Below are 15,860 nucleotides of genomic sequence, written 5' to 3' on the forward strand. Positions count from 1 at the left end.
GCTATTTTAGAACATTACTGGGAAGTTCTTAATTTACTACTTAGCTGTTTTCACTGCATTTACATATACGTAGAGATTAAATACTGACAGTGTTTATGCATGAAAATGTAAAGCTTGTTGTCTTTGAAATTTTATTATTAAACTCCTGTTACAGAAACTCTAAAGAGGCAAGCTGTGGAAAAAAAATTGTTTTCTTGCTTTTTGGGGCATTTTTTAAATTGGTTATTCCAGTTTAAAGGAGTTCACTGATTCTTTTGTAATGTATGGGAGCCATATCTCTTTGCAGCTTCTGGGTTTTGGGAGAGTTTGAGGAGCCTGATCAGATAAGAGAGAGATAAAACTCTTACCATGATTCAGTGCATTTTGTCAATGGCTGCCTATCTAGTCCAATGTGATTATGTTTCTCAGAAAAAAGCAGAACTGCTCTATAATAAAGAATAAAATTTTAAAAAAGGAAAAATCAGCAAGGGGGAAATGCACCCCCTCTTTTTAGCTTTTTTTTGGGGAGTATTTTTTTTTAAAGGCTTCATAGGCCATCTTATCCATAAACAAGAAGTTGAAGACTGCTGGTTTCTCCTTGTGTGTGGCTGAGTGAGAGAATGGTTAGCGCAAATGGTTTTCAATTTTTATCACTTTTGCTGCTAGGGAGTCTGGATTACTGCAAGCATGGCTATTGTCAGAAAAACAGCTGTGGGAAAACAGCATCTTTTGAACCTGAGAGTTGGAATTCAGAGACCATTTATTTTTTGAAGATATGCATTTGGATTTAAATTGCTGGTGTGTGGATGCAGGATGCTGGTATGAGTTAGCCATTGGTAATGTAGTAAACTGCCTGTAGGAGTAAGGAGCTGATGATACTCTTCAGGTAGTAACTCGTGAGGGTCTTAACTGGAGGCTGTGCATAAGTAATTTTAATTTTTTTAAAATCTAAATAAAATGTTTGGTTTTGCCCTTCTCAGCCCCATGTGGCTGAAATGTCTGTGTAAGACTGAGCTGGATTCTCTTCTGGCTGATGCATCACAAACGTGTGCTTAGAGAAGGGTTCAGAGGGCAGTCTCTGTTTTTAACCTGTGTAGTGACATAGGGTTGACTTTCTGCTTGCATCTTGAGTAGACTAGGCTGGCAGTGAGGAAAAAATGGTGTAGAAAGAATAGATTTCAATAGGATTCCTTGAAAAATCAGTCATGCGATACTTTCACGCCAGGCTATGGTTTTGGTTGGTTTGTTTTTTAACAGAGAACTATGCAAGTCAGATGTGGACTTTCACATACCATTATATATATTAAAGGGTTGCAAATGCAGCACGTTAACATAGTATTAGGGTAAAAAACCTGTACTTTGAATATGAGCAGTCTCATTTGTGTTCACAGCAGGTAGCCTCCATCACTGGAGCCCTGGCTCTGGGCTCTCCGCCCTTCTCCCTGGTGGCCTGTCCCCCAGGCAGAGACAAAGCCCTGCTCCCTTGGGGCTATGCCGATGTTGCTCCTTGGTCAGAGGTATTGCTGCTGCGTGGCTGGAGGTTTGTCTGCATTTTGTGGGGGTGCAAAATCAGTGCCACAATCCTCAGGCTAGTGAGAATGCCCTCTTTGTGAATTGGTTTGAAACCAGGCTTTAGCATGGCAGGAGTGCAGGGAAGCAGTCCTGCATCACTGGGTGCTGAGCTCCACTCAACTCCCATACGTTGTCCCCTGTGTTAAAAAGCACAGGTGTGATGGGATCCATGGGGGACCCAGCATTGCCGAGCTTTCACCTTGAAGAGCCAAGAGCATGCCCGTGTCGTATCACTGTCTTATTTTCTCTGTAGTCTTTTTTCCTCTGGAATAAGAATACCATGTAAGAAAGGATTTTGTGATTTTAAAAAAAGCAGTCTAGAAGAAAGAGAAGAAACTTGGGTGATGGTCAGAGCCCTGACAATTCCTCAAGGGCCCTGGGGGACCCCTGGTCCAGGGGCCCCGCTAAGGCTCATCCCGGCACCAGCAGTGCCTGGGCTGTGTGGAGGGGGTGCCCGCACTTGTCTCTGCTCCAGGGTACACCTCAGTCCCACCTTGTGCCTTGTCTCCAGCCTTGTCCCCTGCGACATCTGTCCTGCTGTTACTCCTGCAAAGGTGGCCCTAGTCCTGCTGCTCCTGACCGAAACCCAGCAGGAGATGCTGGGCACCAAGGGGAAGCACTTTGGCAAATTTCCGTCTGCCAACAACGGGTTCGTTTGTATTGATTACCTTTTGTAGATCTTCAGAGGCAGTCGGTGGCTCCCCCCATGTCACCGTGAACAGCGTGACAGCCACTACTGCATATTGTGCAAGATGTTTTTGTCTCATTTCACCGGAGAAGATGAAAAGCTTCAAGATGTGCTATGGGGGAAAATCCTGAAGTATCAGAAAAGATCAAGTGAGCTGACAGTATAACAAGAACAACAGAATTTGTAAATGTGGACAATCAAAGTGAATAATGCAGTAAGTGAAGTGCAGCTAAGTAGTGCTGCCCAGGGCTTTTTGATTAGAAATTGGAAATTTCTTCTTTAAAGGAGCATTGCTCAATTAAAAGTTAATTGCAATTTTTTTCTATTGAAGTATGCATATATAATCTCAGATATAATGTGAGCAGTGAACGTGGTCTTTATATACTGCAGGTGAAGCTGAAACTCAGGTGAATTGACATATGCTTCCAGCTCTGCTTTGTAATTGCCTTCAGAAAGTTACATAAAATCTCTACCTAGTTCCTGCTCCGTTCAATTGAATGATGATACCTAGAGCCTAATTCTTCAATGCCTTGAAATCATGACTAAGAACTGCTGTGAAAATGCACATTAATGTAAATCATTTGAAGTGCTATAATTTTAAAATGCTTTACCCCTCACCATTTGTGCTATTTAATTTTTTTTGCACCTAATAATTTTGCTTAGCAAATTTATTCCATTTCCTTTTTAGCTCATGACCTGGCACAACAGCGCAGTGTTTGGGCTTCTAGGAAGACCTGAGAGTTTAATAGGAGTTAAATTAAATTTTTGTCCTTTAAATATAACATAGTGTCTAAATTTGTCTAAACATGCCTTTGAAAAGCGATACATATGTATATTGTTTAATTTGAGCTAGAACTGTATTACTGAGTTTCAAAATTGGTATGTGCGTGTACAGATGCATTTGTGCCCACAGTTGTGTGTGTGCATGCATACTTTACAAAATAAATAAATGAAGGAATTTGGATTGATGTAGATTATTTAACCTTGGTCTCTATTATCTCTTGCTTAAAGGGATATCTCTTGCTTAAAAGGATATCTCAGCTGCTTCTGGCTCCGGTGGAGGATGCCGTGTTGCAGCAATAGCCTTTTCACTGCTGAGGCAGGACAGAGCTGGGATATGGTCTGAGGTTGTCCGATTCTGGCATTTGACTTGTCCTTGGGAGCTGATAACTGACAGCTAGAATGGTTTGGGGCTGTATTATACGTGTAATTGTATGCTATATATGTATATTATATGCTGGGGAACTGTTGCCTGTGGGAATGGGAAAAGTGGGTAGAGAAAGGAATAGGAAAATATCTTCTTCCTTAAATAAGGCAGGTGGTTTAGCGGTGAACTGTGGTTTAGGAACGAATGTGTAAATTTTGCATGTGTGAACATACTTAGACTTTTTTTGTCTCAATTTTTAATAAAATATGTTGAGATGGGAAATTTCAATACTTTCAATGTTAAAGAAATCGAGGTGTGAAACAGCTTTAATGCCAGTTTCTGTAAGAGGCGATGGTACCTCAGGCTAGGAAAGGTCACCACATGGCTCCACAACAGTATGTAATTTAAAATGTAACTTGTCAAACATGCTGGTGGAGGAAAGATCTAAAATATAGCATTTGACTTAGAATTTAAAGTGTCCTCCCTGCACCGGGCCCTTATTTTTTTTTTAAGCTAATGTTTTTGCCTCAAGCCTGGCATGACCTGGAGGAGATAAGGCAGCACTTCTGTGCTTCAGGAAGATAGTTCAGGTTAAGGAGTATTATGCACGGTTGTTTGCCTGTGTCCTGCCGCCTCTTCCCGGCTGTATCATGAGAAGAGGTGAGGGAAGCTACTTACCCTGAGCAAGCAGCTATGCCTCCTCATATGCGACTTGGCGGTCCTCGCTCTTGGGGCATCGTGCTTTAGACAAATCAGTTCAAAGTTCAAACTGTCTGACACGGTGTGATGAAATCCTCCACCGGGTGAAGTCCGGAGCGTGGTTCCCTCTGTACCGTCCTCGTCTGTCTGCCTTGGAGGTAGTCGCTTGTCCTCGCCGTGCTCCCGTGCAGCCTGGGCTGATGCTGACTTTTGCTCCTGTCCTTGCAGTCTGAGCGACGAGAGGCAAACATGGCCCAAGCGCCCACTGATCCAAGTAACGTGGAAACCGCTGACCCGGAGGAGAGTTCTCCAAATATGATAGTCTACAGAAAGGTAAGGATTTGGAGCTGTTCGCAAAAATCTCTTCTCATGTGGTTGGCTTTGTAGAAGGATCCTGTGCCCCTTCTGAAGTCAAGGGTATGTTTCAGGCTGCTTGGATGCATAGCTGAAATAGTTTTCAGGAAAGTAGGTATTTAAAACTGTAGCATTTGAGAGCTTGGAAGTCTTATTCTGTTCAGTGGAAGCATTTAAGCTTGTTATTAGTTTGTCATCAAATATTTTATACTAACTTGAAATTTGTAACTACTTGTGAATAGTTGTGACTTTAGCTAATTGTTCAAGTTTACTAAGTCTAGCTAAAATAATTATACGTGCCTTCCAAGTTTTATCACACTAAGCATAAAGCAGCTGGCATACAACAATCTTTTAGTACATTTTTTTATATTTTCATATTGTGGTTTTTGTTCCATAATTTACAGTTTGATTCTTTACAGGTAGTTGTTATTAATTCCCGTTGCATTGCTTAAATTAAAAAGGAGAAACCTCTGAAGTGCTAGTGAAAAATGAATTAGATAAAGGTAAAATAACAGCCATGCATGATGTCAAAGAACATTCTTTCACCATGATAAAATATCTTATTCTGAAGTACTTTGGAGGTAGCATAAAAGATGAAGGAAAGCAATCTATTGACCCATTTGCTAAAGTATTTTACTCTGGGGTAGGTGTATCTAGGAAATTGAGTCTTTTTGTAATTTAATGAAATCATGTAAATATATTTTATTTAGTCTGCAAAATGTTTCTTGCAGCATGCGAAAGTGCTGTATGGTTCTGACAAAAATAAAATTTCTTGCATAGTTCAAATAAGATACCATTCTGTTAACTCAAGAGCTACAATGCTAGCTCAAATCAAGTTTCCTTGTGTAGTACGATCCTGGGTAAAATTTATACTTGCACTCATTTTTACACTTTACAAAATAGCTATAAATAACTAAAATGTGTTGGGTGTACATGATACTGTTTTCTGCTTGCGTGACTGCAATGTTGATGACTTTTATATGCTGAGAAAATAATTTAGGTGTCGTATAGAGCATAAGTTGTTTAAAGCGTTACTTTTTGATAACCGTAATTTTGGTTTAGTTGTTGCATATTTGGTTTGGAATCTGGAATTGTTAACATGGGAAAATTTTCTGGGTAATGTGTAGGCTTGTTTGTTTTGAATGTGTTATGAACACACTTCGGCTGCTAATTTGAAAGTAGCAGTAGTCGGTTAGTCAGATTATCTTTTTAGAACCTGTTTGCTGAGAAGTCCAACACCCCAGCAGGTTGAAGCAGATACGGGATGTGAAAGAAGTTTCTGGTTGCATGATCTAGAATTAGGGCATTAAATCTGTGACTCTGCAGAGAATCCACTTACCTATTCTTGAAAATATTATGTTTTATTTGAATGTGCCTCACTTTCTATTCATCTCATGGCATTTCTACTTAAGGATTTCTCCTTTTTTTTGCCTTTTAGTGTTTCATTATTCATTATAGAATAAGGCTTGCAAGCTCTGCGGTATCAATGGGGAACGTACTCATACCATTTGATTCATCTCTCCTTACTGGTGTTCCTCAGATGTTAGTATTATCAGCCCTTCGTAATACAGTAATCTGTCAAAATACATAGTTATCTTTTAGAATAGCATGCCCCATACATTGTTCAGTAATACTGTATTCTGCATTGTCAATATTAAGCTAACACGTCTGTCAGGTTTTCTTGTTGAGGGTTTTTGTTGCTTTTATGAATAGGGTTAATATTACCTATTCTTCAAAGTTAATTTCCATTAGTGATTGTCTTTCTAAATCTAATTTACTGTTTGATATTAGTTATATGTATTACACATCAATTATATGTTCCTTAGTGTTGAGAAACCATATGCAAAATCTGAGACAAGACTTTTATTCTCTTGATTATCTCTCCTCTCTGCAAATGAGTGTTTAGCTCTTCATCTCTCATTTCTTTTCAAATGGCTTGATTGCCAGTAATGAATGAGAAAAACACTGCACTGGACTCCCTGAAATACAGAACACAATCTGCCAGAAAACCATACAGCTCAAGGTTGATGTTATGTCACAGTAAAAGAAAAGGTTTGCGTCTCACAGTGGGGATCCTGAGATGCGATTGTTCATCCCCCTAAGGAAGAAGAAATAAGGGTGGGCTTCAATAACAGGACCGCAGTAATTCCTGCTGTAAGTGTCAACTCTTTTGTTGCTTGTCATAACTGTTATATTTGTGGATTTTGAGGGAGGAAAGCCCTACAAGTACAACCCCAAATTGTTCGTGCTTACTGAGACTCACTGAGGTCTATTTGAAGTTCATAAGCCAAGAAGGTGGTTGTGGTAGCCTGGTTTTTTTTATAATCACTAGTGAGAGATACACCCACCTAAAGGACAAATCTGATCTTAGGTGGTGCTGAGTGTCCCTTTGGAGTAACCTCTGTCTGTTTTGTCTATGGTGAAAAGCTTAGAACAGGCTGTTCCCTTTAGGTAGGTAAAACTAAGTGGGATGGATTTTGGCCATGCAGAGCAAAATAAACTAATTTATTTTTACTCCAATTAGTTTGTGATATTCTCTATGGAGTCCTGCAAGCAAATGGATTCTAACTGCTTTGATTGCTACAACAGATGGTCTCAATGAGATAAGTCTTACTTTCTTCTACCTTCGGGGTTAACCTTTTGGGGGCTGATATTTATCAAATTGTGAGGCATGCCCTTTTTTTTTAATCCAAAATGCTCAGTGTTGCCCTACTGTTCTGGAAGACATCTGTGTGTGAATTAGGTAGTGCAGATGCACTCATTAGGGTAAGTAAGTAGTGTTTAGGGTGTGATTTGCCTCACCCTACACTTGTTAAAATCAATTGTATCCTAAACTACGTGTGCTGTATTGGCTAGGTCTCCATTGACTGTCATGGGTGCTTCGACAGCTAGCTATCAGGTACTTATGTCATACGGTAGACATTTATAATTAAGCAAGCTGCATCACACTCCTATGATTTGTGCTTCCTCTCATTTCTCTGGATGTCTCAGTACGTAGCCCTGGGCTGGTTATAGGGCTGTGAGTAGTGCCATGGTAAGCGTGTGCTGTCATTTATCTTGTGTGGCGTAGTGATATCCAATGAAAAACTTAAGGGCGCTGCAGAAATTGCATTGCCATTTAAGTACTGCTCCGTGAGTAAAACATAGGAACCATGTTTTCTTTAATTGGTCTGGCCACATCTGGAGAAGATGCTGATGTATTTTTTTATTGAGTTCACTGCTGGAAGAGTGGTACATGGTGCTTAAAAAGACTGTTTGAAATGCGCTACCCTCCTTTTTATGGGAGCAGGTAATGTCAATACAAAAGGGATTCTGTGGAAGTGAGTGACATCCCAGTCCTCACTTCTGTCTGTGAGTGTTGTGTGGGTGCTGTGGCACGGGAGGAAAAAAATGCAATAAAAAGCTAGCGAGAGGAGAAAAACACACTCCAAGCAAACAGTAACAGAAAATACCAATTGATTTTAAACGCCTGTCACATTCCTTTGAAATCCAGCCACCCTTGATTGCCTTTCTGGCTTCCAAGTGCTGGTTACTATGTCCCAGGGGCCCTTTGGCTCATCATTCCAATAATCCAGGTCTAAAAGTTCACCTTTTGCAGACCGTATTGAAAGACAAACAGTTCATGGACACCTTCTGGCACCAGACCTATTAGGTGACCTATTACCAAAATAATTTTGCAAATCAAATCTTCTTACAGAAAGGATGGTGGAAAATTGTAATGTCACTGAAAGAAAAGAAAGATCGAAATATTGAGGGCTTAACTAAATAAGAACTGAAAATACCAATAAGGAAGAATTGTTTAAGAGTACCTGGGGGGAGTATAACAAGAAGGATGAAAACACAGAAATGAAGATCTAGATTGGATAGCAAGGCATACTTGTTCCTGAGAGAGATCTCTTAGGATGGGGAAGAGTTTGCAAACTGTACTGTTAGAGATGTTTAGAACCACTGTGAGCATGCATGCTCTGAGGGATATGGAAGGGTATTGTCACAGAAATGAGCTGGATTATCTGATGCTACATTTCCATCTCTGCCGAATTTTGCCAGACTCATCTTCTGAGGGGAGACCTCGTTGCGCTCTACAGCTACCTGAAAGGAGGTTGTAGCGAGGTGGGTGTTGGTCTCTTCTCCCAAGAAACAAGCGATGGGACGAGAGGAGATGGCCTCAAGTTGCGCCAAGGGAGGTTTAGATTGGATATTAGGAAAAATTTCTTTACTGAAAGAGTGGTCAGGCCTTGGAACAGGCTGCCCAGGGAAGTGGTGGAGTCACCATCCCTGGAAGTATTTAAAAGACGTGTAGATGTGGCGCTTAGGGTCATGGTTTAGTGGGCATGGTGGTGTTGGGTTGACGGTTGGACTCGATGATCTTAGAGGTCTTTTACAACCTTAATGATTCTATGATTCTGTTCTGCTTGCTAACATTGGCACTTAGTGAGTTAAATTTTGAATTTTTATGGTTACTCATCATAAATCTTTTGAACAAGCAGGAAAATCTAATTTCCAAAGGCAATTACTGTTCTAAGTAAATGTAATACAAACTTGCAGCTGCCACAAGATACTTTCAGAAAAATCTGTATTGTTTGCTACCTTCAGTACTTGGCAGCCTTACCTTCTTTTTAAATGCTGGTTTAAGATCTGAATTGTAATCATTTAAAAAAAAAAAAAATTTGCAACCTTACATTAGCAGCTTTTCTCCAGGCAGATTCCAGGGTTCCAGTCGTGCCAAATAGCTGGAGTGTTGCTGTCCGACCTGGTCCAACATGGAGATAGCGCGGGAAATGGGAGAACAAGCAGCTGTGAAGACAGATGTACACATGCAAAAAATGTATGGACCATGAAGGAGAAAGATGGGGGAAGAGACTGTTGATAAAATTAGCTATTCAGGTAAAAAAGAATATAACGCTGGTATTGGAGCTAGTCAGAAGACCAAGACTACTATTTGTTTGCTCTTAGGTTGTGCTAAATAGCACATGAAAAACTATCTCAATAGGTCACTGTCCAAGCAACCAAAAGCGGACAAAACCCATAAGGGTATAGTCCAAATGATGACTTGTTGCAAAGAAAGAAAAAGCTGCAGTGTGTTAAAATGAGATGGATTTCATGCATATAACTTTTACACTTTATTAAATGAGAGCAGTCTGCATCTTTTTTGAGGTTTCCTAAACCTTTCAAGGTTTTATGCTGTTCTAGTGGGAGGCAGCAGAACCTAAATTGCATTTAAACTGTTGACTACTTTTGGCATTCTTTTTATTTGTCTCTTGAGTTACATTTTACGATTCTGCTGCATGGAAAGGCCTTGAACCTTATTTTTGTACATGAAATCTCAGATTCTCACACAATTGCTTCTGTTTTGTAACTGGTTCTTTAACATAAAATTATAATATTATGATGATAATCCATGAGTAGATAACATTGCAGACCTATAGTCTTCAAATTTGACCCAAAGATTTTTCTGTACTGTCGTTAGAGATAACTTTATGGCATTTTAAGCCATCTTGCTCTTGACATTTCCTGATTTTTACTGTTTCCAGACTAAAAGCAGTAACCCGGGATTAAACTAGGACTGAATCTGAGAGTACATATCAGTACTTCAGCAACTGAAACACGCACAATTTTTGACACGTAACCCCCAAACTAGCACTGTTAATGTTAGAAAATAAATTTAAACCCAATCTTGTTACCGAGGTACGGTAACGGTGCACTTCTGTGCACTTCTGTATTGCACATTGAAAAGGAGGTTTCAGTTAATTTATCACTGCAAATACTTACGTGCCTTGGCTGTAAACAAAAGTTAACCATTTCTTGAAACCTTGCTAATTTCTTTATCCAACTGATTTACTGTGCAACAACTTTGACTGCATAGGGTGTTGCACAGAGAGGGGGAAATGCCTGTGTGCAAGATGGGCGACTTGTGAAATTGTGGCTGCAGTAAAGGCAGAGCTGGATGGTTTTTATCTAGGAGATTCCCTCTTGGCATTTCCTGTAATAACAGGTGTAACGTTCAATAATTCTCCTTTGTATACCTCATATAGCAAAATCATATGCTATATGAGGAATCACAGTAGTGGCATTAAATTCAGTCTTACACTGAGGGAGAGAGGCTGTACAGTGGGGGACAAAGGTGGGAACGGCTGTGTGGAGCAGATCTGTCGGGTAGGAGCAGCAGAGAAGAGAGACCTGAGTACGCTGGTAACTCATGGGACAGTCATGGTCCAGTATTGTGCAACAGCATGAAAAACACAAATATAATCCCAGAGTGTCTTGGAGAAATATTTCCAGGGGAGCGATAGGTGTCAATAGTATTATGCAAAGGGCCAGCGATATGGCCTCATCTAGGTCATGGTGTAGTCTTCTCTGTTGTCATCTCCTGTCTTCAGAAAACATGACCTGGTTACACAGGATGGACTAGAAACAAGTGGCTTATTTAGCTGAGCAAAACAAAATGAGGTAGGAGAGATGTAATTACTCTGCAAGAGTGCTCTAAGGGATAAATGTCAGGCAGGGAGAAGACCTTGCTAAGCTGAGGATAGTACTGGCATGCACACAATTTTTTCTAAATTTCTGATGAATAAATGCAATCTGGGAGTTAGGAGGTGCTTCGTAATTCTCAGAAAAACGGAGTTCTGGAGCAGGAACTGCATGTAGTAGTGCGGCCAAGGAAGCCAGCTGGTTTTAGCATAGGTGTAGGCATGTTTTTGAAGAGGCCTGTGTGACATTGTTTCTTATAAAAGTAGAGGAGACGCAATGAGCCAAGAAGTCTTTCTAGCTTTACGTTTGTACCTTCTTCAGATTACCTTGAATAGGGACTGTCTAAAATACCTGTAAACACTCTTTATTCATGCAACAGCAAACAATTGGTACTGCTGAGGTTTGGCACATGTCGGTGTCCTTGAACAAAGCTGATGCCGCTGACCTTGACTGTAGCCGTCAGGGGAACCTTGTGGTAAAGCTGGGGACTGTGGGTTTGGTTTCCGCATCTGTTAGATGCGGATGAATGATTAATGATCTAAGGCATTCGTGTAAAATTGCAAGAAGTTAGTGCCCAGAGGACTTCAGAAGCTGACTTGCATCATTGTTTAGACTCAAATAAAGCTACATACAAGTGGCAGGAAGATGTTTTTAGAGTCAGGTGGATGTGATCCACCTGCAGGAAGGGCTTTTGGATCCTTTGTGGATCCTTTGGATCCTTTGTTGTTTCTTTCCGTCATTTGTCTTACAGTAATAGTTAAGACGTAGCTGAGGTTAAAGATTCAGATTAGTAGGTGATGTGCAAAGTTACAAATAGGGAAATGCATGTAACATGGTAGGTAGGTAGACCCTCAAATAACTATTTTCTTGTTTCTCTTTTTAGATATATAAATACATACATATATATATACACACACACACACACATACACTTCCATGCCTTTGAAGTAATGAGGATGAACAAATAACCTTTATGTTTTTCCAGGCTATATCGTTTAGCCCAATATAGGAGATACATTCTTAGAACATATATAAGATGTGTTAAAAAGATATATATGTATGTATGTGTGATGTATTGTCTTATATATCCTATATGCCTTAAATCTTTCCATTCAAATAATGCATGCTCAGAATAATTTGTTTGCATTTTACACCTATGAATCTGTCTTTCTGGTCTTGGAAAAGGTGGCCTTAGCCCTAGTGTAAAGGTGGCCTTAGCTCTCGTGTATTGTATCCCTCTCTGTAGTTGGAGATTTTGGTGATAAGTCTATAGCTATCTCTTTTTTTTTTTGTAGTTTTCTCCATATTCAGAAGCAGTTATCTTACTTAAATTTATTTACTTTTCTTTCCTTTCTGGCTTGTCTTTTCTCTGTTCCTGTTGGTAACTGAAACAAACTGTCTCTTGCACCCATAAAAGTCTAATTACAGTGATCTATTACTTTAGCTGTTCTCAGAGGCAGAAAAAAGACAAGCTAGGACCAATAGCTATGACAGCTTCAAAGTATATTTTTAGCAAAGCAACTAGTGCAAATTTAGAATACAGAGATAAAACGGGAAGGTTCAGCTAGAGGGCAAGATTATGCTATTCTAGCTGTAGATCTTAGTGCCTTGCATTTTTGGAAACAGTTCTCTTTTATTCCTCCAGCATCTTTCTCATGTCATTCTCTGTGTATTTGTTGTTGTCAGCATTTTAAGTTATGGTCTTGGAGTATTTTCACAGTGTTTGTTGATTTACTTTTGCATGTTGTTTTGGGCAAGATGCTGAATGAGTGTTTTCTTTCTGCCTAAAGCATTATTTTAGCCGTGGGATTGTTTCATTTATTGAAAACAAAACAAAATGAGGTAGTGAAGTGCACTGGCAGTTTAGAGAGCTGCCAGCCCGACTCGTTCCAGGAGGCACCTTCTGGCTATTTCAGATGCAGTCTTGAACCCTAATATTAAGATGAAAGAGAAAAGAATTTGGATGGAATTGGATGAAATGCACACAAACCCACGTTTTTTTGTTTTGTAATAGAACTTCCGTTAAACTCTTATTCTATTCTGATTAATAAAATGTCACTTCAGAGGATTATGAACTTCTTTCATAAGGCTCTGCAATAAAGTTTGGGTGGGAGGATTCATTTCAATAAATAGAATTACATGTGCAGGACCATGAAAATATGCAAATGAAGTTCCATTTAAAAACTCATGTTTTGCATACTAAGACATTTTGAAGCACGCTTTCTTTTTTTCATGAGAAACTGTCATACCATGTTCAAGAGGAAGCAATTACTTTTATTCTTTTTTCTTTATTGCTGCTGCTGTTGTCCTCTATCTTATTTTTCCTTGTCTCTCCAAAGTTAAATGAACTGAAGAAAATGAAAAGTCACCGGTTAACCAGACACTGAAGTGCACAGGTCTGCTTAACAAAGAATTGTATTCTCATTCTTGAGTACATTCGACACTAGTTCAAAGGCTACATGTCTTTGGGGGGGTGGAAATCAGCAAAGGTGTTCATTTAAATAAGATGTCTCCCTACTTTGCTTTTCTTCGACGTTAATGGAGCTCATTAATGTTACCTTGCATTGAAGTGTTTGGAAATTATACTTTGGACCAATAATTCAGGTCCAAATTCAGGCCTCTGGAGGTAAAGTGATACATATTTGTGGTGTACACAAGAAGAAATGACAAAATACTGCATGTATTTTTCTAATGCTTTAATTGAGAGTAGAATGAGTGGAATAGGTAGGAAGAAGAATTTATCAAGGAACATTTTAATGAATTATTCAGATCTGTGTCTTGGTTGAGAGAAAAAGCAGATCAACTCCAATTTTGTTCATATTTTGGTTTTGTAAAAATGGGGTTCTGTGAGATTGAAGTCAAATAGAAATGGTTCTGTGGTTACATTTTTAAACTCTAGATGGAAGTGGTTTTGTGTACCAGAATCTTCTCAGAGTGCTGCAGGTATCACTTCTGTTCTCCTCTACCAGCTATTTTGGGTTGTATTTTTTCCCCATTTGATGAAAATAGGTTTGGTGGCCATTGCATGTTAAGAATTTTCCTCTCTGGCTCTGCTACCATTTCCCATGTTTTTTCCTTATGTCTTGCATTAGTTGGCAGTTTTAGCAAGGAGACCTGGAACTGGAGGGCTGTGGAGGCTGTTTAATAACCTCTGTATTTGCGAGCACAATTCTCCTCTGCTTGTTGGCGTGACCATGGCTGCAGGAGCTGCTTTGGTGGTGGCCCAGATAAAGGGAATATTTCATTCACTGATGCCATAATTAGATGCCTTTCCCCATCAGTAAATCCACACAATTTTGTTAAACAAGGGCTTGTAGCTACGTACAAATTAGCTCATTCAAAAACTTGTACAAAATGTCACATAAACCTTGGCAGCACTGGGTTCTTGTCACTTGCACTGTTTCCCACTGGGGTCTTAATAGTAAAATTAACTGGAGCTGTGTTAATTGTATTTTTTCTATGAGTGGAAAAACAGAGCTACAATAATGGCACTACTGTTGTCTGTTTGTACACGGAAGATAGTCCAGCCATTGGCTTGTGTCTGGAAAGTTATCTGTGGAGAAAACAGTGACTAAACCCACATTTTTTTTAATAACGTGAAAGCATCTGTTCTTTAGAAACAGAGACCCTAAGTGCTTTTTTCCTTGGTCCTCTCACCGGGAAAGGTCACCTACTTTGATAGTGATTTTTTTTTTCTTTTTAAAGTATTTTTGACTGGAAAGCACTTCAAACGTTGAGTTGTAACACGTTTTCCTTTCTGCGTGCAAGAAAGAAACCTCCGTTTTCTTTTTCAACAATAAAAATGGTGTTTAAGTTGTTCATAGTGTATTTAGCATCAGTGGTGCTCTCTTCCTCCCACTTTAGGGATGTCTGAGAGTTTCAGGGGGCATAGGAAAGACCTTCACCCAAACTTGCATGAAATTGTGACAGACTAAAAGTTTTGTGGCAGTGGCCTATGCTCTGCTTCTGTCTTTGAAAAAAATGAACAAAACTGTTCATTTTGTGTGTGTGTGTGTCTGACGTTCGTGGGTAATAGTGTTTGAAGGAAAAATATAGGATTGAAGGAAGATGCACCAAAAGTAGCCAGAAAGGATAAGTGAACTGGAAGTGTGATGCATTTTGGAGAGAGAGTTAAAACTCAAGATTGCTTTTAAAAAAACAGCATTTGCTGACTTAAAATTGCAAGAGACATTTAGAAGTACTTAAAGGAGTTCTTCAGCAGTCTTAAAACTATCTGACTCCACTTGTGGGCTGTGTGCAAGCTCTAATTGTAGTCTGTTACTGTCATTGTTGTCTTTAATAGCGTAAACTTGATTTATTTGAGAAATGTTTGGCCATAGAAGGATGCCCTGAGTCACCTCTGAGGTGCAGGCGAAGGCACACTGAAGCTACGTGCTCCTACTCCATTTTGCAGTTTCCTGATTATTCCCCTCCCTCCCCCCCCCCAAAAAAAAAAAAAAGTATTTCATTTGAGAGTCTTACCGTTCTCACAGCATAGCTGTTTTAAGTTTTAAGGAAATCAACTGAAGATTGGGTGCCCTTTAGGCCACTGTTGTCTCAATAGCACTGAGTTCATCTGCCAGGCTGAGGGCAAGCAATGAAAGGGGGACGTAGTCGTGTGCTGGGGCACATACCCCGTGGTGGACACTGCTTTACTCCCCTGATTTTGATGCGTTCAGTTGAAGTGCTGAGAAAGACAGTCGATGACCAGAGAAACCATTTAAGTATGTCAAGTTGCAAAGAGCTTTGCAGGGCGTTCAGGGACAAGCAGCTGAGATGCTTCTTTCTAAATGAATTGCAAAAACATGCAGGAATGGGTGAACTGGCTCCGTTACTTTATTTTCTCCCTAGTGTCTTTAAGTTTTTGCATACTTATTACAGCAGTTGACCAGCTTTCTCTGTGGCAGCTGTGCCACTCCGAGAGTATTTTGAGCAGGGCAAGCAAAATCCTTAG

The 15,860-nt window shown here is 39.8% G+C and overlaps 1 protein-coding gene across 2 annotated transcripts in view; it reads left to right on the plus strand.

Moving 5' to 3' along the window:
• RGS6 (regulator of G protein signaling 6) overlaps positions 1–15,860 on the plus strand; it is a 284,238-nt gene that overhangs the window by 10,092 nt on the left and 258,286 nt on the right. For both annotated transcript variants that reach the window (XM_075151981.1, XM_075151982.1), the window contains exon 2: positions 4,314–4,418. In XM_075151981.1, coding sequence (XP_075008082.1) covers positions 4,335–4,418 — 84 coding nt within the window. In that variant the 5' untranslated portion in view covers positions 4,314–4,334. The remainder of the gene's footprint in view (positions 1–4,313; positions 4,419–15,860) is intronic.

The sequence above is a fragment of the Calonectris borealis genome, chromosome 5, assembly GCF_964195595.1.
Source record: "Calonectris borealis chromosome 5, bCalBor7.hap1.2, whole genome shotgun sequence".
Taxonomy (NCBI): Eukaryota; Metazoa; Chordata; class Aves; order Procellariiformes; family Procellariidae; genus Calonectris; species Calonectris borealis.